The 23098-nt window shown below is 47.3% G+C and overlaps 5 protein-coding genes across 8 annotated transcripts; 1 reads left to right on the top strand and 4 right to left on the bottom strand.

The window, feature by feature from the left end:
* Window positions 1-8486: 8486 nt before the first annotated feature.
* Window positions 8487-8962, bottom strand: LOC6902105 (chymotrypsin-elastase inhibitor ixodidin). The gene is made up of 2 exons (XM_002133600.3): window positions 8828-8962; window positions 8487-8754 (listed from the first exon to the last, which is right to left on the bottom strand). The coding sequence occupies exons 1-2, from the start codon at window positions 8916-8918 to the stop codon at window positions 8567-8569; spliced, it is 279 nt and encodes a 92-aa protein (XP_002133636.2). The 5' UTR covers window positions 8919-8962; the 3' UTR covers window positions 8487-8566.
* A 1242-nt stretch (window positions 8963-10204) lies between these two features.
* Window positions 10205-15184, bottom strand: su(w[a]) (suppressor of white-apricot). Of its 4 annotated transcripts, none has more exons than XM_001355437.4 (7): window positions 14630-15181; window positions 13657-13829; window positions 12835-13052; window positions 11699-12764; window positions 11405-11641; window positions 11210-11338; window positions 10205-11146 (listed from the first exon to the last, which is right to left on the bottom strand). In XM_001355437.4, exons 1-7 carry the CDS (start codon window positions 14899-14901, stop codon window positions 10281-10283), a joined length of 2961 nt encoding a protein of 986 aa, XP_001355473.3. In that variant the 5' UTR covers window positions 14902-15181; the 3' UTR covers window positions 10205-10280. The 4 variants fall into 4 exon arrangements, 3 of the variants coding, with proteins under 3 accessions (XP_001355473.3, XP_015041165.2, XP_015041166.1); XM_015185679.2 differs by having other exon boundaries at window positions 11210-11335; XR_004469912.1 differs by lacking the exons at window positions 10205-11146; window positions 11210-11338; window positions 11405-11641; window positions 11699-12764 and adding an exon at window positions 13388-13590 and having other exon boundaries at window positions 12954-13052; window positions 14630-15184.
* Window positions 15185-17232: 2048 nt separating this feature from the next.
* LOC6902106 (gamma-butyrobetaine dioxygenase) lies at window positions 17233-18636 on the bottom strand. The gene is made up of 2 exons (XM_002133601.3): window positions 18017-18636; window positions 17233-17947 (listed from the first exon to the last, which is right to left on the bottom strand). Exons 1-2 carry the CDS (start codon window positions 18598-18600, stop codon window positions 17314-17316), a joined length of 1218 nt encoding a protein of 405 aa, XP_002133637.1. The 5' UTR covers window positions 18601-18636; the 3' UTR covers window positions 17233-17313.
* A 20-nt stretch (window positions 18637-18656) lies between these two features.
* Rpp21 (ribonuclease P protein subunit Rpp21) lies at window positions 18657-19390 on the bottom strand. The gene is made up of 2 exons (XM_002133602.3): window positions 19144-19390; window positions 18657-19078 (listed from the first exon to the last, which is right to left on the bottom strand). The coding sequence occupies exons 1-2, from the start codon at window positions 19308-19310 to the stop codon at window positions 18688-18690; spliced, it is 558 nt and encodes a 185-aa protein (XP_002133638.2). The 5' UTR covers window positions 19311-19390; the 3' UTR covers window positions 18657-18687.
* Window positions 19391-19436: 46 nt separating this feature from the next.
* Cdc45 (cell division cycle protein 45) lies at window positions 19437-21728 on the top strand. The gene is made up of 2 exons (XM_001355439.4): window positions 19437-20613; window positions 20679-21728. Exons 1-2 carry the CDS (start codon window positions 19685-19687, stop codon window positions 21493-21495), a joined length of 1746 nt encoding a protein of 581 aa, XP_001355475.3. The 5' UTR covers window positions 19437-19684; the 3' UTR covers window positions 21496-21728.
* Window positions 21729-23098: the final 1370 nt, after the last annotated feature.

The following is a 23098-nucleotide window of genomic DNA, read 5'->3' as shown; positions in this document are numbered from 1 at the left end:
GGAACGGCTTTTGAAAGAGCGTTTGCCGTCCTTGACACTTTGGGGTGTGGGTACAAAGGCCGTTAGGATTCGTACTTCCTTCAGAGTTCGGATCAATAATATTCACTCTCTTCCAATTGCACTCTTTCTCTTTACGTCATACTTTTAATACACAATACTCAAAATGAGTATAGGGGCATATTCGATTTTTAGGTTAAAGTGGATGTGTGTAACATCCTGAAGGAAGCGTTTCCGACCCCATTAAGAGTAGATATCCATGATCAGCATCAATAGCCGATTCGATTGAGCAATGTCTGTCCGTCCGTAATCAGGGACTACAAGAGCTAGAGCAACGACATTTTGTATGCAGACCTCTGTGATATCTCACTGTTACAAGTGTATTTAAAAACTTCCGCCCCCACAAAGGACGAAAATCTGTGGCATCCGCATTTTTTAAGTCAGGAGAAAATCACAAAAATCACAGAATTATAGGGAATGTAGTCTAGCCTGCAAAATCTTAGCCAGATCGTATCATTATTATAGCCAGAAATAAGAAAGCAATTTCACACACACGTTTCCTGGCCAGCTGTGGCTGTCGCTCCAGATGAGCGCCTAGATCTCAGAGACTATAAAAGTTGAAGCAACCAAGTGACCTGACCAAGTTTATTTCAAAATTTCACTCCCTTTCGCCCCACAAAAGACAAAAGTCTGTGGCATCCACAATTTTTAAGATACGAAAAAATTAAAAAACGCAAAATCATAGAACATCTACAAGATCGCAGTTGCTACGCAGCGCCCGACAGCACGATCTGACTTATTTCCGGTCTCCCTCGCACATACTCTTTCATCATTCAATGTTAGCGCCGTCTGACAGAGGAGAGCCATACTGACTACTGCGGCCGTAGCAACAACTCGCTACCTTCCCTCTCGTTATTACAGTCGATAGTGACTTAGTGGCTTAGTAAAATAATTCTTATGCATAAAAACATTAGTTTAAAAACACAAATGATGTTCATAATTGCTTTAAAAAATACTACAAGATATTCAGGAGTGGCGAAAAAAAATAATTGCATAATCCTGCATATTTACAGAAAACATCACTGAACGTCGAGACCTTAGACTGTCCACAATTATAATCTAGACTTTACATCGTTTGATTTCTTAGCTCAATATTTTCTAGTATCCATTTTAATACGTTAATTAAAATCACAAGAGCTCTTTTCCTTGCCAGAATGGACGATGGACTTCCGGTTTTCGGATGGAGTGCAGATGCAAACATGAGAAAAATCCAAACACCATACCACAATTTCGAGCGCCGCGGCCTTCCTACATCTCCAATAAAATGCATTTTAGCGGAAGCGGACCTTTCGTCCATCAACCACTGGTTGTACGAGTCCACAACCAGGCTGCTGCCAAAATTCTCGTCGTTAGCCATCCTTCTACTCAACAAATATTTCATGAGTACCATTAAAGCCAAACGTAAACACAAAGTAACCTCAACCATACGACGCTGCGCCATGCTCTGGAAACAATACAAAATACAACCCCCAGAAAAATCTAAGGCCCGACTCTGCCTTCCTCCACGGCAGCTATGGAGTTCGTCCTTCAATCTCCGACTTCATCAATTAAAAAAGCAAATACTATGAGCGGGGAGCTCAGAAGTCTTTTCTTGGAAACAAAAGGAGCAACTCTTTTTGGCTATTCACCGATGCATCAAAAAACAAGTCTGACACCGGCTTTGCCTTGGTTAACAGCGAAAACGTCATTATCGCAGGAAGATTCTACCTGTTTGTTCCCCAATCTTCACTGCAAAGGCTTTCGCCATTAGTAAAGCCGGCATATACGCAAATGAAACACGTGGTCTACTTACGATCCGCACTGGTAGCCTCTCCACTACCGAAGCTGTCAAAAACTTAAGCTGTCGCAATAAAATAAAGGACGATATTCGAAACTTCATTCATTAGCTGACTCTGTTCTGGGTACCCAGTCAGCAGGGTATCTAAGGAAACGAGTATGCCGATTTAGCTGCAAATCACGTTACAAAAGCTCAAAATTTCCTGCATTTCCTGAAAAGAACATAAGAAGGATCATCACCATAACCAAAACCGAAAGACACTCCGAAGAATGGTACCAACTGCACAGCGCTGTTCCTGTAAGGACACTCTCTCAGTGGACCAATTTTTAGGCGCTGGTACAAAATGGTCCACGATAAGAAAATATCTCTTTGAAACAACCCTCAAAATATCTTCGGCATACAAATGCAGAGATAATAAATATAACATTTCATACATATATTGCATGATAATTTAGTTCTGGGACTCTTAGTGGAAAACCACTAAGTACAGATCGAGAAAAGCGATTATTTAATGGAAAGACTATCCACCATAGCAAACGCTTAAAGTCACAGCCAAAGAGGCTTCCATAAAAAACAACAACCAACGAACTTGCACTTTACTTAGGTTAGTTTAGGTTAACCCGGACGGCCCTCAGCGGAGCACCACATACGCCAAAATGGCCCTTAGTTGTCCGGCAGTGTTTACGGGATTTTAAAGTCCTCGAGAGTCGAGGCATTTTTCGCATAGGCCAGTAGTTGCTGTGGCGTCCTCTTGGAGGAATCTTCCAGTGATGCCAGCACCGGTGCGCCGTGGTATCTCCTCATTGCCCTTAAGAGAGCAGGACAGTTGCAGATGAGATGTTACAGGGTTTCGGTTGCCCCAGGTTCACATTTCCTACAACTGTCTCTATTGGTGATGCCTAGCTTTGTTGCATGCGCCGCATGGTAGGCGGTATGGCTGAGTTTCTAATTGCGGTCTTTGCACATGATTTTCGCGGATCTGCAGGTGGTGGAACTCCTCCACCTACTTTTGGTTTGTGATCTGGCCTGCTTTTCTAGATCGCTTTTCGTTCTCGGTTCTCGTATTCGCCAGCCAGACACGCCTTCCTTGGCTTAACTGTTTTAAAATTTAAAGTTGAATTTAGTTTGAAATGAGGCAAGCATCCCAAAAGTATACACACAAAAGATCTTGGCCTTAACAGTAATACTGTTTGAAAGCCAGGTGTTCAAAGAGCCCAATGACCATCAATTTGAATGAAATATTACCTCACTTTAATAGAAAGATTGTAAATGGAATGAGTACCCCCACTTTGTCAGTCCAATGCTTGCACATTTGTTAATCAATTTGCACTCCCGAAATCGGGGGATTATTTGGCTTTCGACTGTCATGAGTGAGATTTTCATAATGGACATGTCCGAAAAAAATGGCAGAAATGTTAATTAGAATGCAAAATCAATTCATGCAGGATGTGCCAGCGAACGGAGGAAAGACTAATCCCAGTGAAAATCGGATGAGAGTTATGGGGAATGAAATCAGGGGCGATGGGGTTACCAACGTGTCCATTCGCTCCGCACTCTCTCTCTCTCCCCCCCTCTCTCTGCGAGTGGATAGTAGCACATTGAAATTGAGTGCAGACCGCAACATCCAAATGAGAAATGTGGCGAAAATACAGTTTTTTGGATTAACAATTCACAGCTCCAGGATACCCCTGACCAAGCCCCCAACCACGTAACCCCCATAACCCCAAGCCCCATATCACCCCGAAATGGCACAGCAAAACAATGTGGAAAGAAATGCAATAACTAAAACAAACCGCAATGGAAAACTTTTGGCCAGAAGCACACACAAAAAGCCAAACAAACACATAATGTCAATGGGTTGAGAGATGGGAAGGGTAATGTGGCATAGAATGGGGGGCAACAATTGCCTCACGATTGATGAGTGCGCGTGACACGAGAGGTACCCCAGGAAAATCCCGAAAACAAAAGGTTGATGAAAGGAATGCAGCTGGAATTGCCATTGAGCCGCATTGAAGGGAGCGCAAGCCAAGGATTAAAAGCCGACTGGGGGATGCCCTGCAGTCACTCGAAAAAGGGGGAGCTTTGATACCCTGGCAATCATTTTTGTTTACAGGAACTCAGTTTTGTGGGTTTCCCATAGTCGGTGGAGTCTTTGCTCGGTCTGGCTCTTCCGTTGTTTTGCAGCTGGACGACGGAAACAATTGCATTTTCCTGCAGCACACTTGTAATACACGACCGACAAAGAGGTGCATTGGGCACAGTAGTGGGCGCAGAGTGGGTGGACAAGTGGAGTACACATTCCCCCCCTCTTTTCAACCCACTTCATGTGTACGGCGAGTATGAAGCAAAAATGTCAACATGTCATCGCGTCAATTGCCATACAACTTGATATCTGTCATACGGTAAGGATATTCCGTCAGTCAATGGCAATCATTATAAAGAGCTAGCAGCGTCACTCTCTGTGCCCCTCCCTACCTCCGAGGCCTCGAGCCCTCGATCCTCATCCTGCTGGAGAAGGACAATGGAGGTGAGGGGAACAGAGTGCATATTGATTTTGATGCTGTTACACAAAATGTTGACAATTCCCGTTGCACCACCCCTTTGGCCCTTGGCCACGTTAAGAGCGTGTCGAAACAGAGGACACATATTGGGGCAATAGGCAATATGGCAAACAGAGATAGAGCGAGAGTGAGAGACAGTGTGGGAGAGTGGCAGTGCTGTCGAGGGTTTTGTTGCTGGTTTTACGAGCTGTTGGCGTCAAAAACATCTGGCCAATATTGTTGTGTCCCATGTTAACACGTTGGCAGGGCAGGATCTGGAGGCAGGCACCCAACCCCCAACGCCCAACAGCATCCACGTATAAGAACGAAGAAACGGGAGGCAGGGTACGACAACAAAAACTGTATGATACTCTTGCAGTTGATATAGTACTCCGATCAGTACAGAGATCTCAATTATTTGCATTCAAAATATATCCTAATATCCTCTGAAAGAGAACATCTTAAAGAAATAATCTTAATCGAGAAACGAACCTTAAGAGATAAAGTCGATGGTACTCTGTCCTGTGGTTCACTGTGCTGGCTCTTCATATCTCCCATTCAACTCCCCTTTCGTTCAACTTATCCTCCAGCCCCTCTTCTGATGTCCTTTCTACTCCCTGCTCCCTGCCATGTGCCATGTGCAACCATCTATGACATCGGGAGGCTTTAATGGGTTAATTTGCATTAATATATTCAATTGAATGCGTTTGCGGCGACACCAAACGATGCTACTTGCTGCTTGCCACATTCTCAATGTTGTTGTGGTTGCATGTTTGCAGGCATGCAGCGAAACGTTGCCAGTAGCTCCATTGGGTAGCAACGTAGTACGGGGGTATATTGAGTCTGAGTATGAGCTGAAGCTGTGCTATCTTCTCTTTAAAGCAGATATGGTGCTTCCTTTTTACTGAATCGGGTATACCACAGATATGTTAAGAATCATTCCGTTCAATTTATTTTACACACAGAATGATGAAGTTCGTCTGTAAAATCTTCCTATAGGGTATCTTGTTTTCTGCGACACAAGTTTAAAGTACCTCGCCTTCTCTTTTTTGTACGAGCATACAGCTTAATTCGATTTGCCATCGCAGTGCAATTAAATTAATTTTAATTTGCCAGCCAGACAGCCGAACCACATCTTCCTCCACTTCCTACAGATCCTTCATCAAATTCTCCCCCTTTCGGCCCTGGCAAACTTCTTTATTTTTGCAGATAATCAAACCACACATAAAATAATTTCAGTCTCATGTGTACGAGTATTCGTATGATAGGCTTACCTAATTCCCAGACATGCTACAATATGTACTCTTTTCACCGTGGTGGTTTATAGTACTCATTATACCCGATACTCAAAATGAGTATAGAGGTGTATTTTAGGTTTGTGGGTGAAAGGGGATTTGTGTAACGTCCAGAAGGAAGCGTTTTCGACCCCCAAAAAGTATATACATGATCAGTATCAATAGCCGAGTCGATTGAGCCAAGTCTGTCTGTGCGTCCGTGCTTAGAGACTGTAAGAGCTAGAGCAACTACATTTTGTATCCAGACTTATGTGGATGGGATTATTATAATATTATAAGACAATTTAGAGCAAATTCCACTTTTTTGCACTTACATCATTAAAATAAGGCACTAATCCCTATAATACCAACGCGAAATTCCACGAATCTTCGAAACACAGTTAAGAAAACGAGGAAGAGAAAGGTGCTGCGCGCTCTATGTCATTTTCCAGAAGACTCACAATTCGCTAAGCTAGTCAGTGAGAGAGAACAACAGAGCGAGTGCTGCTAAGACACTCTGTTTAAGAGTCAGAGCATGTGCTGTGGCTGCAAAAATAGGTTCAAGCAGGTCCCTCGGACCCAAGGCTGGAAAATCTTGTACAGTTAGCATAGTAGAATTGATGGACATATCTAAATCGAATCTTTAAATCGCTGCTGGAATAATCGCTCTCACTTTCTCTCACTTATTGTACCACCTTTTGTCGAGGCCTTTCCCTTGTTCACCTCTACCTCTGCGTTCACTTTCCTTCGTTTATTGTTTAGCTTCTCTTTTCTTCCTTCCTTTCTTTTTCTTTGTGGGGCAGAGCTCCTTTCTAAAGCGCTTCGGTTGACTGGCGCTTAGATAAAGTCAAATTATTCGTGTTTGCCGGGGTCCCGGGTCCCGGGCCCCCACTATCGTCCTGAATCCTGAATCCAAAACAGAAACAGAAACTCTTTTTATTTTTGGCACACACTTCACTGCCAGAGTCTTCTTTGCTTTGGTTTTCTTTTCTTTTCTTTGGCTTTGTGGGTACGCCTCCTGTCCTTCTGTCCTACTGTCATTCTGGCCTGCTGTGCCTTTGCCAAACACTCCAGGATTGACTGACTGACAGCCGTTGTTGATATATGATGGGGTCCATGGGGACGGGGATGCTGCTGCTTCTCTATTCAGATATCCATACACACCCTCGTGTTTTCAGTCGATTCTTATTTTTTTAGTGCTCGATGATTTTTTGTCGAACTTTTCGCTTTGATTCCGTTTGAATTTCCGCAGGTTCGCACAGTGGGCCATCCACCCACTACAACTACCATTCTCCCACTCTTCGACTCTTCGACTCACGCCTCCGTCTCTGTTCGGCACGGCACACACACGACCAATTTTTTTCCTGGGGAAATTCAATGAATTTGAGGAATATTTCTCAAAAGCTGCATCTTTGAGGCAGCCGAACAAAATAGACAAACAAAGGGAATTGGTTTGGGTGGGGGGATGGGGAATGGGGAAGGGGATGGGATGGGGATGGGTGGAGCACAGCGTGGTGTAGGAGAGCAGCACACATGTTTGCATTGCAAATCCAAATCCAAGCGCCCAGAGTTCTTTTCATCATACCCTAACAGATCATCGGGTATCACACGGTTTTTACGAGGCGTTTCTATCGCGCTGTATAGTAAACAGATGTTATACTTGGGATATTCGGACGATTAAATCATATGTAATATGTATGGAAGTATCTTGAAAACCATGGATGGAGAGTCAAGTCTTTGTTGCAATAACGATTATTATCACGATTATTATCATGTCGCTAAATCGGATAACTAAGTTCTATAGTTGCCAAAGGGTATATATGTAGCTCTGTAAGGGTATCAATAGTATCCTTTTTCTGGTTTTCCATTCGCCTCTTCGAGCGTGGGTGGGTTTGGTCTCCCGCCGTCGTGTTTGCTCATGTAAATCGAGCACGCTTTCGTCTCTCTCTCCTTTGCACTGTGCACCCACCATTCACCATTCAGTATCCGCCATCCTCCATCCTCCATCCTCCTGCACCTAGAGAGTTTATTAACGGTTTGGTTTGGGCCCCTGCCAACATTTTCGACTCAATGACAGCAAACATTTACATTTTGCGTGTTGTCATCGAAGCGGCTCTGGGAAGCCCAGTTCCCGGCTCGAGCTCAGGCTCCATTCGATGGCGCGGCTTAGGCAGAGCAGCCGGATTTAGTTTGCTTTGAGAGAAGAGCCCAAAGTCCCCTCCCATCACCTTATGGCAGTGATTTTTGATTTTTTGCGGACTTAAAAATTGGTCCGACGACAGCTTAAAGCATTCAACCAGGCGATATTTATCAGCTTGGAACGCACTGTTCGATTACCGGGAGCCAGACAACAGCCTCTAAAAATCCAAATAATTTGTTTTTAATATCATAGTTTTGCTAGAACAGGTCTTTAAAGATCAGCTGTTTTTCACTTGTATTTTGTTGTTGGCTCAACAGAAGCTTAAAGCTTTCTCTCCCTCTCTCTCTGCTCTCCCATGGAACAACACCTTGATCAACCGCAGTTTGAGGTGTTCTGTTTAAACAGCACCTGCGCCTAGTTAGCAAAAAAAAACCACAGCAACAAATTCTTCCGCTATGCCTCTTTGCCATTGCTTTTCCAGAGAGCAGTCGCAGTTTGAGGTAGCACCTTTTAGCAGAACAGTTTCACAGTTGAAACAGTTTTACAGACTAAACAGCACTGCGCTTAATTAGCAAACAAAAAACAAGACAAATACGTAAATTATAAACCAGAAACTGAAACCAAAACCAGATCCCGCAGTCGCGCTGTCCCATTATCAAGCGAACAATAAGATCCAAAACAATCAGAAAAAACAGCTGTTTATCAGTGTCATGAATCATCATCCCAGAGGGGTTTTATTTATATGTACCTAGATGCCCTCCCTTTTTGTGGAATACCTTTACTTGCGACACTGTCCCTGGGGTATGCAGGCGCCACGTGAGTTGCGGGCATAGCCCTCGTTGCAGTAGCATCCATCGGGGCAGCGGATGTGCCGGATAAGGCAGGGCTGGCCCAGAGTTGAGCACTCCGTCTGGCAGCTGGGGCCGCACGGGAGGTACGACTCGTTCGCGGGGCACTTGCGTGGCGCTAAAAGAGTGTGTTGAGTAAGGTAAGTGCGTGTTTGTGGGTGTGAGGGGAGAAAGAAACAGGGGGAGCTTACTGATGGGCGGCTGGGCAGTAGTAAGGGCTAGAAGGCTGCAAACGATCAGCAGCAGGCTGAGGCAGAGTTGGTTCCAGCTGACAGACATCATGGCGAGAGCTTTCACGGCGGACTGAACTGCCGCTTCAGAGGCAAACGTTCTTTTATGGCTCCACTGAGAGCTGCGTGCGTCAGATAGAGGGGAAGAGCAATCTGTGCACGTGAGGGATTCACCCCCAGAGAGGGGGATTCACCAGGTAACAGAAAGAGACACCGCTACTGATAACTCTTAGACCTATGGGCCTACCTTACGACCTTATTGTGCTCTCACTATAAACTATTAACAAACAAAAAATGGCGTTGATTTACAAAATCTGTGTGTTTGGACATTCTTTGAACAAATGGGGACATAGTATGTACATTACAACACGAGCGGGAAAGTTGTGAGTCGCAGCTGCGGCAGCGAATCTACATTTATACGCGATACTCAGTCAGTAGGCGCGTGGAAGGCGTTGCGTAACCACTGCAATTTCAATTGTACCTTCTATCCAATAAACCCCTAAACTCCTTGAGTATCGGGTATAAAAACATAATATCATACAAAATCGATAAATCTGAAGACACATTAAGAAATGGGAAGAACTTTTTCGTTGGCGGCATGGTTTCAACCAAACCTTTTTTCCATTTTTTTTTTTCCAAAAAAAGAGTAACAATAAGACCCAATACACACACTTGATAGGCAACGAAGCTAGGCGTCAAAATAGTCGGCGATTTCCCCTTTTTACCTCCTATGTCTTGAAATATTAAAGGGAATTCCCACGCTGTATGTAGACTTTTTTCCGTGAACATTTTATCTTCTGTCCTAGTAACTAGTATATATAACTAGTAACCTAGTATAAATCATCTATTTGTTTATTAAATAATGATAGCTGTAAGTGTTCTTAATAATGGAATACAAAGCTTATTAATTTTCATTGCGAAACACCGAAATATCGCAAAATTGGTGCTGTATTTTGACTTTTTTCCTCGACTGTATGTATCTTCAGGTACAGCCATCGTATCGACACAATTTTCTTTCCAACCCATCAATTGATTCAGATATTGGCGCTACAAATGCCGAAATTTTGAGGGTACTCACAACCGAATTTCCGTCTCGTGAAAAGTACAAAATAATTGTCGCACATTGTTATTCAAGGAAAAGGTTTACAAGCATACGTAAAGTAATTCTAGTACCATATCTAGAAAACCTATTCAAAGGTTATATAAAGTTCAGCTCGCTAAGAATCATTTTTTCGATCAAAATGATCAAAATTTTACAGACAAAGGGGAGCTCTGCAAATGCATACTATATCAAATCCCGAAAAGAAGAGCAACGCAACCCACAGAGGAGGGTCTTTGTATTTTTCCAAAAAAATCGATGTATATTTTGATAGAATTAAAAGTTAGCTACAAAACGAGTTGAAGGGAATCGGTGTCAAGGGGAGCTGCTGCGCCGTCGCCGCTTGTGTCGCTTGTGGCTCTTCTTGGGCGAGCATCGTTGGTTCTGGCGCGACTCTTCCCGGTGCTGGCGATTCCTGCGTTCTTTGCGGCTGCTGGAGCTACGACTGCGACTGCTTCTTGACCTGCTCCTGCTCTGGCTGGGGCTTCGTCGCCGCCTGGGACTGCGACTCCTGTGCCGGCTTCTGCTCCGCTGTTTCTGGCGGTGGCTTTGCGTCTGGCTCTGACGCACGCACTGGCTGCGGTTAGAGGTGCGACTCTGACTGCGTCGTCGTCGCATTTTCCTGGCACTGGCAGACACCTCCTCGACGGCCCTGCGCTTCTTGCGCCGACTGGAGCTGCGGCTAGAATCGCTACTGCTGGAACTGCTGCTGCGACTCCTGCTCCTGCGGTGGGTCTTTCGATGGCGGGAGGCCTTGGAGGCGCCGGGGCGCGCTGGCGAGGCAGCGGGCACCAGTTGAACATCGTCATCGTCCGATAGCAGAACGGCCGCTGAAGCCACGGAAACAATCGGTTTCGGAGGGGGAGCTGCGGTCTGCACTGGTGGCGGGGGCGGCGGCGGTTTGCTGGTGAAAGTATTCGTGCTGTCGTCGTTCAGCAGATTGTATTTCTCCAGATCACCGCCGTCTTCCTCCTCCTCTTCGTCGTCCTGGTGGTCGTTCTCCGGCTTCTGCTCCTCCTCATCTTCGTCGTCGTCAGGTCCGAAGTAAGTGATGGGTATGGAGCGCACGGACTCATTGGACTCGTTGTCGCTGTCCCCCGCAGCATCGCCACCGGCCTCTTCGAGGATATTGGACTTCGAGCTGGGAACAGCAGAACTGGCCACAGAACCGCCTGAAGCACCTGAAACACAACGATGATATTAGCGGCTGGAGGGGATTCAGTTTATGCACTCGTATCACTTACCCTTGATCTGATTAAGGAAGGCCATCGCCTTGCGTTTCCTCTCCAGCTGCAGCTGCTTCTCCTTGGAGACCATGCCGTTCAGCTTGTCGCGGGCAATCAGCGCCAGTTTGTCCTTAACCCGCTCCTCTGCTGCAGATAGAACGGAACGATGAATCCCCTTCTTTTTCTGGATATCTCGTCTTGGTGAATACTCACCCTGACGCAGATCCTTCTGCGGAGAGATGGGAGCGGCCCTCTGGCTTCTAGCCAGCAACTGCGTTTCCACCTGCTTAATGGCACGCTGCACACTGTCCGGCATGCCTCGGACCTGATCAGCACTGGGCGCGGCCGCACCGCCAGCCTTGATCTCCTCCTCGTCGCTGGCCTCTTGGGCCAGAGCAGCCGGAAGCGGACCATGATCGTCGCGGCCGCGTATGGAGAAGCAAACGGGAGCTGTAGAAGGAGCAGTGCTATATAAAGTCTGGAAACTTTCTTCTCCAATGGACTTACCCTTATCTGCTGCGTTCCCTGCCGCAGCTGCAGCTCCTCCAAAACTAAGTCCCTTCTTGCTCATGAGCGCTGCGGCCACGGCGGCCGCCTTGCGCGTCTTCTCCTCCTTGGAGGCGGCATCCACGTCGTTGGTGACCTTGTACAGGTAGTACGGATAGAACTCGTTCTGCGGCAGCAGGAAGCCGAACCGCTCCACGCTCTTCGTGCGCAGCGTTTCCTCAAACTGGCGTCCGTTTTTGATCACGTACGTGGCCGTCTTATCGATGATTGTCCTGAGGCTCTCCTCAGGCACGGGAAAGGTTAGCACCGGCTCGGGTGCTGGCGGCTCCTTTTCAGCCTCTTTTTCTTTCTCCTTCCCAGACGCCGGCGTCGAAGTCGGCTCCTCTTCCCCCGGCTCATCCTCGCTCTCCGAACTATAGTTCTGGGCGAGGGCCAGAGCACTCGTGTTCTTCAGCAGCTCCACTTGTGGCGGTGCATCATTGGCGCTCTCCTCCTCAGGCACCGGAGAGTCAGTCTCCTCCGCCTCGTGGGTGAAGGTGCTGCCATTGTAGCGGATCAGGACGGGAGTGAACTCTCCCTGCTGGCTGTGGCCCTCCGACCTGCAGCTGGGCGTGGGCGATGCCGTGCCTCCGGAATGCTGCGAGTTGGTGGTGCTCAGCTCGTCATCGAGCACCGTCTGTAGGGGCACGCCTTTGATCTTGCTGATGAGCTGCGTGTAGGCGCAGTTGGCCGAAGGCTTGTACTTAATGGTGGGCACCATGATGACCACCTGGCCGGACGTGCTCGTACCGGTGCCTGTGCGCTGGCTATGGCTCTCCGGACCAGAGCTGAAGCTGGGCTCTGCTTCGGCGTTGGCGGCACTCTCCGGCGTGGGGGCGAACTTGGCCTGCTTGATGGCTGCCAGGAGGTGGCGGTAGTAGGGCTGCAAGTGGCCGCCCTGCGTCAGGAAGTCAAACTGTGAATTGTTTGCCTGCTTGGCCTTGATCAAGATCTCCATTTGGGCGCCCTGAGTGGCTATAAAGCGGGCCGTCTTCTCGATGATGGCATGTTGCTTCATCGTCTCGGGCTGGTGGCAGAAGATTACATATTTATAATATATAATCGTATAGGAAGGAGCAGTTATTCGGGACACTCACCACCTGCATTCCCGGAGGCAGGGCCAGGAGCAGCGTGCGCGGCAGGACAAAGGGCAGTTCGTTCTCCTCAGAGGTCCCCGGTGAGAGCGAGAGCGGCACAGTCGTGGAAGAGGCAGCTCCAGCAGCAGAATACGCAACGCCCTGGCCATCGTACTGGAAGCCCACCTGGCTGTAGTTTCCGCCGGAGGTCTCCTGCTGCAGCCGCTTGAGGTCCTCCTCTGCGCGGAAACAAGAGGGAGAGAAGCACACAAGGCAGAGAGAAACGTTAAAGCGGGTGAGAGGAGGGACTAGGACTAGCGTCAAGAGCGCGTTTTTAGCCTGCTGACTGAGTCAAGGCGTGAGGCGTGAGAGAGCGAGATAGAGAGAGAGAGAACGCGGTGCGACGACGGGAGAGCATGGTCTAGAGCGGAACAGACACAGTGGCTTGAGTGTGGGAAAATTACGGTTGTTTTCCCACAATGGTTATGAGGAGCCCTACAATGGCGACGGCGGCGGCGATCTGGTACCTGAAAGAAAGCTATATTCTGTCAGACTGTAAGGAATTTGTATTTACCTGCGCGGGCGACGGGCAGCGGAGCAGCAACAGCAACGACGGATGCTCTCTCTTTTCATATTCTTATTCGAGTTTGGATTGGTTTTTCTGGCTTAGGTTCTATATTTGTTTCTATATTTGGATATTTTTGTGGGGTTTCGGTATCTTGATTGGCTTTTGTCTGAATTTACCTTTTTCGGGTATTCTCGAATGGTTTTTTGATACTACATGAAATTTTTTTTGTTTTATAAGACAAGACGCCTTCGAGACTCTAGGCAGGGCAGACTTACCTTGCTGCAGACGGAGCTCCTCCTCGTTGTTGTAAAGGAATAGATAGCGCTCCTCCTCGCACAGCTGCTCGGCGCGCTGCTCCTCGGCGCTAAGGTATTCCAGGCGGTTGCCGTAGCCCCCAGGTGGCGCTTCGTAAGGGGCCAGATCGCAAAGAGCGCCACGCACGTCGTATCTATATATATATATATATCGTATATATATACATATAAATGAGTGCGTGTGTGTGGATGGGTGTGTGTTTTGTGCCAGAAGAGATCAAGCAGAAAGATATTGACAAAGAGAGAGAGAGAGAAAGATAGAGAGAGAAAGAGAGACATTATCAGTGAGATCCAGGACGAGAGGGACGCGGCGCGGCAGAAAATCGAAAATTATGGGAAACAAATCGAGTGCGATCGAACCGCCCTTTTGAAGATCTTTCAGAATCGATCAAATTATTTGTTTTCCATCGATTCACGATTATATAAATAATATGTTTATATATATATATATAATATAGTAGAGAGGTTAAGAAATCGGTTTATAGCTAGAGATCGTTCATACATACCGCTCCGGTGGCTAAAAAGTTAATCGGTTTACATTTAAGATTGGTCAAAGAATTACAGATTCAATAATGGTTTTGTTTTTCTTTTTTTTTGGTATGGTAAGAGATACAGTTTGAGAAGCACTGAAAAGAGCTGTTATTACAATGGTGTGTATGTGTGTGTGTTTCTGTGTGGATGTTGGCGGGGGGAGTGTATGTGGGTAGGTGCTACAGTACAGTACAGATACAGTCCACAGTTCGAGTCCATTCAAAGCCATACTCTGTCAAAAGTGTAGGGTATGCAGTGGGTCGTCAGCCAGTCCATAGATACGCATAGGTCGCGTGTGCATGTGTATGTGTGTGTCTGTGTGTGTGGATGGATTGTATGGGATTGTGGGATGTATGTATTGATATTCGTACAATTAACGCTTAGACAACCCCCAATTATTAACCTGTCTATCTTGAGATTTACATCGCCCATCCAGGGTATCAGCTGCTTGCCGTGGTCCAGTTCGCGGGCCTTCTCGTCATCCCGGAATATCTTGCACGCGTAGCCGAAGACGAGCAGCTCCAGGGGCGGCTGGCGTGCGTCCAGTGTCGCCGCACCGTTGCCGTTGCTGGCCCCCGCAGACATTCCGCCGGGAGCAACTGCAGCGGCTCCAGTCTTGCGCAGAATGCCACCGATGCTGCCGCCACCGGCGGAGCGCACATTGTAGGGCATCATTTGGCTGCAGCGCCACTTCCACTCCAACTTCAGCAGCAACTCCAGCTCTGTCTCTGGCTCCGGCGCACTCTCTCTCTCTATCCTCTTTCTCTGGCTGTTGCAAACTCACACACACATTGGGTCAAACACTTGGAATTATGTGATCTGGGGCAGCACGTTGCATTCTTTTGCCGATGGACGCGTGTGGCTTGTGGATAAATTGTATATAATATATATGTATGTATATATTAAACGCTGCATTCAGTCGATAAGTCGATTAAATTGGACTTATCGATCAAATATACCCTCAGAAATATACCGAAATATACCGTGTCATTTTTAAAATATGCCCTAAATTTACTGACGAATTTTTTGTATTCAAATTCTATCATATTCCTCGTTTTTGATATTCGTTTGAATATTAGTTAGCTAGTTAGCTAAGGACTCATAAATTTATACAGGGGATGAATCAATTTTCCATATGACTGTTTCGGTTTAAGTAGTCATCTTTATTGAATGGTCAACAAAATAAGGTTTAAAATAAGGTTTCCACTAAATGTAGATATGTACTGTATGGTTAGTGGTCTGACTCTCAGAAATATACCGTATTTTTTTTCATAATATACCGTAAACATACCGATGAAAAAAAACGAACTTAACACACTTAAATCCCCCTTTATTAAAAAATATGTGCAACTTCAGTTTAACAGGAAAAATGTTACTGTTTGTAAGTTCTTCCTTTTACTCAAAAAAACAAACCACGATATCTTTCACCTGAACTGCGCTAAAATTCTTTAAGTTTCCGCATTTTCGTGGAGTGTATTTTAATACCACCAGGTCGGCAATGGGTTAATTGCACTATGTCCATGAGCGGAAATCATATTCCTCCAACGCCGAACAGACGAATCAGATCCGAAATACGAAGTTGCTCAGGAGCTTGTTCCGACCTTAGTTACCAGTAGAACGCCAGTGGCTAGTTCCCAACTAACAACTGGTAGTCAATCTGGAATAATAAAACCATATTCGAATTGTAACGATATAAATTTAAAAAATATTATAATTATTTCATCTATAAAATTAATGCTACGTACCTGTAAATAGAACCATTAAAACAGAGGGATAGGAAAACGAAAATGACTTATACATATATATGTATGTATGAAATCTGGTTCGGAAATACTTACATAAACTATTTTATTGAGTTTAATTTGTTCATTCAATTCCTTCTGCTGTTCCACCGTTTTTATTGGAAAATATAGCTGGAAGGAGTGGTTCCTTCCATTTAATTGGTCAAAAAACAATATTACTTTGATAATACAAATCTATTAATCTATATATTCTATTCTAGTCTTACCACGAATAATATCATTGACCTGTTTCTGAGAGTATATACATTTTTATGTCGATTTATTCCAATATTAATTATATTTAAGAAATTAAAAAATTTTCTAATTACTATTCGTTTTCTGCAATTTTTTTTCCCAATTTCCGAGCATTATTAGTTACGTAAATGACTATTGCATATCACATTATTTAATACTTGTTTTTGTATCTGTATGAGCATTTATTTTATGAAATTAGAGTTTATTTCTTATTTTTTATTTGATTTTAAAGAACATTGCAAATGCCTCTGCCATCCACTAGATCTTGAAAAGAAGTAAAATTTCAAGGAAGGAAGCAAACACGCGAAAAAAAATGTATTTTCTTTGTGTAATGTTTTGTGTGTTGCATTACATTTATTAATTTAAAAAATTCAAGATTTGCAGGCCTGTCTAAACGGGTCTGCAGCAGACTGGCAGAATTCGTGTCGGTGTGTTGGTGAACGCAGCATGTGCCAACCTGCTGCTAGCTCTGTTTAAAGTTTAAACAGGGGCCCCAATATATATTTTTGTTCGAATGGAAGGGTTTACCAGTTAAATAAAGGATTTTTTCAGAGTACTTTCAGTGAAAATCAACTGCGTCGAAGATGTTTAAATGTGTTAAGGAGACTTCATTGTGATTTCGCGTCGATAGGACTGTACCAGTGGCACTGGCCCCTCCTCCATCCTGCAATTTCTTCGAATTCGTTGATGTATCTTGGTATTCAGTTTATATTGCTGTCGGCATCATTTTCGGTATGCTAGAGCTCAAGACGATCCTGGAACGCTGTAGCCACAACAATTTCTACGGTCGCAACGTCCTGCACTACGAGTTCCCAGGCCTGGTAAACAACGACCACACGGAGGTGGACCAGCCTCACGTAATTTTTTGCAGATTCCGATCTAATAGTGATTAGCTCGTTTTTTAATCCTGCCGGACGGTAGAGCTCTGATACATTTGGCTTCTTTGCAGGCGCCAAGAAAACAGATGATCTTATTTTTGTGTTCTAGTTTAATACAAAATGTTAACTATTTTAGTCTTCTTCCCAACCGCTGGCTGTACTGTTGATGGGGATCATTCGTGGGCCTGGGGGAAGCGCAGGGTCCTTAGCTTGGAGTAGATAATGTCCCAGTCTACGTACGCGCCGACCAGATGACGCTTGTTCTGGGGCGAGTCCTCATAGGCGGTGCGGCCATGGAGCATGCGCAGGTTGTTGAACACGAACACGTCGCCGGGTCGCGTCTTGAACTCAACGATCTCGTCGTGGGCCAGACGAAGGAACCTGTCGTAGGCCTCGTACCAGGCCACCGCCTGCTCAATGGGCACCGTAAAGCGGCTATCCCGCTTCGTGGTGTTCTGATTGATGCGCACCACCTGGCCATCCACATCCAAACAGACAACAGGCGCCCGCCACAGGCTGTGGAAGGGTCTGGCCTGGTCCCCGTCGTGTCCGATGTCGTACCAGTTGACTGGCACCGAGCGCAGGACCTCGAACTCCTGGGGATAGAGGCGCCGCATCTCGGCGGCCACATGGAAGCCGTCCACGAGCGTGTTGGCCCCGCCCGCCGACTCCGACTGGACGAGGGTGTGCAAGATGTTGATGCCCGCCTTGTACTCGTAGTAGGGCATGTCCGTGTGCAGTGGCAGGGGCACCATCAGGTAGGCATAATTGCCCGCATTCGGCTTGGACTTGACCTCGAAGACATCTCTGAATTGAAGGGGATGTATGAAAAGTAAATTATCAGTAGATTTTGCATGTCTGGTGGTCAGGACTCACCCGTAGGTGGTGCGTTTGATGTAGCCAATCCTCTCTGCCAGGCGCCGGGCCACATTTTCGTCGTCGGGCGCATCCTTGAGCAGAGCGAATCCCTGCACAGCCAGGGCTTCCAGCCACGCCTTCAGCACGTCGTCCCGGTCGAGCACATTTTGGTAAAGGAACTCCCGGCGTACCTCCTCAAACTGAGTCTTGCCCCAGAGCTGCACGGGCGGCCGGTAGACCTCGTCCAAGTACTTTTGTCTGGCCGCGTCCCCGAAGTCCCGCTCCCGCAGCCACTGCAGCTCGTAAACGCTCTTGTGCTCGTCTTGCCAGTGGACTTGAAGCTGCTGGCACTGCTCATCGTAGCTCACCCGCTGGGCGCCCACGTGGAGTGGTCCGCGCTCCCAGTTGCTCTTGCGTGCCCGCGTCGTCGCATGGAAACACTCCGTGCACTGGCAGTTGTCCCGCAACCAGACCTGTGGGTATTTCAGGCGCTGCCCGTCAGCTTCGTCGATCTCCACAATGCCAGGACTAGCAAGACGAGCCTGCGTGCTGGCCTGACGTCGCACCAGAAAACGACCAATCAAGTGTCTACAGCTCAGCATGGCGCGACCGACTAACGATCGTACAGATGGATGGCTATCGAGGCCCAGGGGGCTGAGATAAGCCGGCGATAAGTGTGCTGTGTCTTATCACTGTGCTTGTGATTGTGGCTGTGGCTGTGCCTGCGTCTGTTGTCTCTCCTCATCCGCTTCTATGTCGAGCACTTCGACCAGGGCCTGCGGCTGCTCTATCCAGCACTCGCGCTGACTGTCCACAACAAAGCGGCGACGGCCCTGGCAGAGAGGGCACTCTAGTTGGAGCGGCGTGTGCTCGTCCACGGTGCTTGCCTTTGGCTGGACTTTAGCTTTTCCCACCTCTCCCTTCTTTCTGCGTTGTCGGCGATGACGCTTCTTGCACGCCTTTGGGTCTGTTGCTGGTGCTGTTTGGTCCTTTTTCTGAGGCACAGTCAGGCTCGTATTGACTCCGGGAATGAGCGGCAGGGAGCAGCGCTTGCACAGAGTTCGCTTCAGCGCCGGAGCCCTAATCAGAAAGAGATCAGATTGAAATGAAAGAGCGGCTTAGCTAGGATTTGTGGTGCCACTTACATGTGCATTATGGCCTTGGTGCCCACATTGCGGCAGAGCTTCCCATAGTAGGCGCCGAGGGTGTTGTGGCTGCCCTCCGCCATAAGGTGGGCCGCCTGGTAAAGGAAGTTCATGCGGGAGCAGACGAGGCGCAGTGCAAACACCTTCTTTTTGTTGTTCTTGGCCATGTTGTGGAGAAGATATTCCAAAATAATCTAGCGTGGGCAGAAAAATGCAGAAAGGCGAGGGTGACATGCGAATGGCTATTCTGTGGCATTCCAACGGTATGCACGGCTGGTCACACCTAGCTGGCCAGCTGTTTCCCGCGTTTTTGAACTAGTCGTGGGTCACACTGCGACATTTTGCAAACCCGCAAAAAGTGCAAACAAAACGAAAGAAACGCGCAAAATGCAGCACACTACGGCTAACTAGGAGCCGCCACAGCAACCACAACAATACCCATAACCAAAGCAGCCGCAGCAATCAGAAAAAAAGGATCGCCCACGATTGCTATTCAATTTGCGTGATAGTTTTTGTTGCTTTTGCTGCTGGACGCGGAAAGATGTTCATCCAAGATCTCAAGAATGACTTCTACAGGCACTTAGTGGGCAAGCGCATCCTCATCATCGTCAACTACGACATTGACGCCATCTGCGCAAGCAAGATCCTGCAGGCTCTCTTCCAGTATGACCACATGCTCTACACGGTGGTTCCCATCATGGGCATCACGGGTCTACGGCGTGCCTATGGCGAGCACCAAGGCGACGTCAAGTACGTGCTTCTGGTCAACTGCGGCGGCTGCGTGGACATCGTTGAGCTGCTGCAGCCGGCGGAAGATGTCACCTTTTTTATTTGCGATGCCCATCGGCCGCTTGACGTCTGCAACATATATAGCGATCGACAGGTATGCATTCTGGGCGATGCCGCTCTGGAGGAGAACATTCCCGCATTCGAAACCATTTTTCACGACTCTGACGAGGAGGATGACGACCAGGACCAGTCCGACGAGGAGGACGAGGAGGAGGTACACAACGACAGCGGTGCTGGCGACTCGGACGGAGATGAGGACAGTGCGCAGCGCCCCGCAGTGCGGCCCAAGCTAACCCGCCTGGAGCGGCACGAGCAGCGCATCCTTCGACAGCGCGCCCGCCGCCAGTGGGAGTCGGAGCGCGACCGAATCATGTTCGAGTACACGCAGTTCAGCTACTATGGTCGGTCCACGGCTTTGCTGATCTTCGAGCTGGCCTGGAAGCTGTCCAAGGACAACATGGACCTGCTCTGGTGGGCCATTGTGGGCATCAGCGAGCAGCTGCTGCTGGGCAAGATCGAGAGTGGGGCCTACACCCTAGAGCTGGAACAGATCCAGTCGCACGTCTCCCGCCTCACGAACAAGACCAACGACCAGAACACAATGAGCGCTTCCAAGATCAGCTTCGAGAACGACCTGCATCTGGTGCTGTACCGGCACTGGCCGGTGACCGACTCCATGAGGTAGGTCCAGGGAGGAGAGTTGAGTCTCCTGATCCTAATGCAGGTACCTCGTACTCCTCTTGCAGGTACTCCCGCTACGCTTCCTGCCAGCTGAAGCTGTGGACGCTCCGCGGTGAGAAACGTCTTCACGAGCTGCTCCTGGAGATGGGTCTGCCGCTGGTGCATGCGCGGCAGACATACAGCTCCATGGACCTGGTGCTGCGCAAGGAGTTTTACTCAATGGTGGAGCGGCTGGCCGAGAAATACGACATCCCCGACATCGTCTATGGTACTTTCACTCTAAGCTATGGCTACCGAAGCCGCTACGCGGCCGCTGACTACGTCTACGCCCTGCTGGCCATCATGGAGTCGGTGAAGAAGCACAAAACGCCCGAGGACTGCTTCATGGAGGCCTCCGACGCCCTGAACCGACAGCACAAGCAGCTCCTCGGGGCGGGCATCGACAATGCCAAGCTGCTGCACGCGGCCATCTTCAGGCAGGTGCAGAGCAGCCTGGAGGCCCGCCAGGTGCACTCGGCCGGCTCCTTCTTCTACTATGTGCTGCAGGAGGAGCATGCCTTCTTCTCCTATCCGTACGCCCTGGGCTTGCTGGCGAAGTTCATACTTCGTGGCCATGTGGCCACCAGCAGGGCACGCGCTGCCCCGGACCTACCGCTGATCGCCACCTGCCCGCTCGATGCCACTCAGGGCATGTGCCTGCTAGTGGGCATTGCCCCCGTTCGCGAAGACTCGCCCAAGAACTTCTTTGGCAAGGCCTTCGAACAGGCAGCCCAGAAGAGTAAGACAACCCTGCTGCAGGACTTTTTCGAGCCTTCGGTTGTCCAGCTCCGGCAAAGCGACCTCACTCGCTTCCTTGACGCCCTCACCGTGCTGCTCACTTAGTCCAAGGGTACTCCTATCCGCCACAGAGAACTCATGCACCTGCTCCTCAATCATCAGTTTAGCGCATAAGTTAGCCATAGATCGAATAGTAACCATAGCCTAATTTATAATCGACATCATCTATATTAGGGAAAGCTAGCTATTTTTTTTTATTTGTGTCAATCGCACCTAGAATATATATTTGTAGTTGTTTAATGTCTGTTCACCATGAAAGTAGCTGTGCTTCCTGTCTCTGACTCCGTCTTTTAGGGCATGTGGGATCGATCGGTTGGTTTGCATTTGGGATTGATATGTCCCTGAGGTCAGTAAAGTATAAGTAAAGAAGACATCTTCCAAGTACACACAGATCTGCGTGTGTTTTGGATTGCAACATAATGTCTAGATTCTGTAAATTCTGTGCAATGGAGCAGAAAGCATCCAAGACATATCATATGTGAATGCGTAAAAGGAGATCTCAAAATTTGCTGGAAGCAACAACAACAATAATACGAATTCCAGCAACTAATGGAATAGATATGTTTAAAGATTTATTTTCCTGGGAAGATAATGGTGCAGATATAAGCATTTCTTGCGGATATAAAAGTAACCAAAGAGCTATGTATGTATCTGCAATTGCCCGTAAATGTGCTCTGGAATTTATGATTTTTGCGTCTCAGTAGCCGATCCCAGCTGCATCCCAAAAATATAGGCTCTCTGAGAAAACGGTGTACAATTTCTTCAATCCTTACGATATTATAAAGATACCACTGTGAACAATCACAATCACAGGTCAAAACGTTTCTTCATCTGAATCATTATCGTATTTTTACAAAAAAGCTAAACAAACCTTAGCAATTAGAGGGGTTCTCAAGGGAAACCAGAACAAAAAACTGTCGATGATATGATAAGTCTCTTAAACATAAAGTGAGTACAAGACCAACAAGCTTTATTTGCAACAAAAGACTATATTAAATGAATTTTGTTGAAATTATTGCACCCTCAAATGCGTCTTGTAATAAGAACATATATTCTTACAGAATAATTAACAAAACTTTATAATCAGGGGGTCCTCGTGTTCACAAAAAATATTTTTGAGTGAATCTTGCTGGCCACAATGCACGTCTGTAAGAAGGAGACGAGGCGGCAGCGCTGGCCCACGGTCCACTGGTGGATGACTTCATGGGTACCCACAATGGCCCCACTGTCAATATCCACAAACTGGCCGCTCCTAGAGGCGATGTAATGCAGGGAAAGTGAGGGCTTGAGGACAGGAAGTGGGGAGCTAATGTATGGAATTGCCTCGCGAATGAAGGACTTGAAGTCACGCTTGCCCACGAAGCAGATGCAGGTGCTCTCCCGTTTGTGGGCGCTGGAAGCCGATTCGTCGGCCAAGTGGTTCACCTCGTTCTCTGACAGGTCGTCCAACAACAATAGTCTCCCGACATGCCTACAACAATGTTGCGGATCATGTATAATAATTAAAATTTGTATTTATATATATTTGTTTACAAATGTTCCATTTAGGGATATTAAATATTGATATGCTAAAATATCGATATATATTTTCGGTTGATAATATCATATCATATAATTTTTCTGTGGACTGGCGAATATACTAACTACT

Source organism: Drosophila pseudoobscura, chromosome X (assembly GCF_009870125.1).
Source record: "Drosophila pseudoobscura strain MV-25-SWS-2005 chromosome X, UCI_Dpse_MV25, whole genome shotgun sequence".
NCBI classification, from domain to species: domain Eukaryota; kingdom Metazoa; phylum Arthropoda; class Insecta; order Diptera; family Drosophilidae; genus Drosophila; species Drosophila pseudoobscura.
Note: the sequence above shows the minus strand (reverse complement) of the source record. Positions and strands in the feature narration are given on the sequence as shown.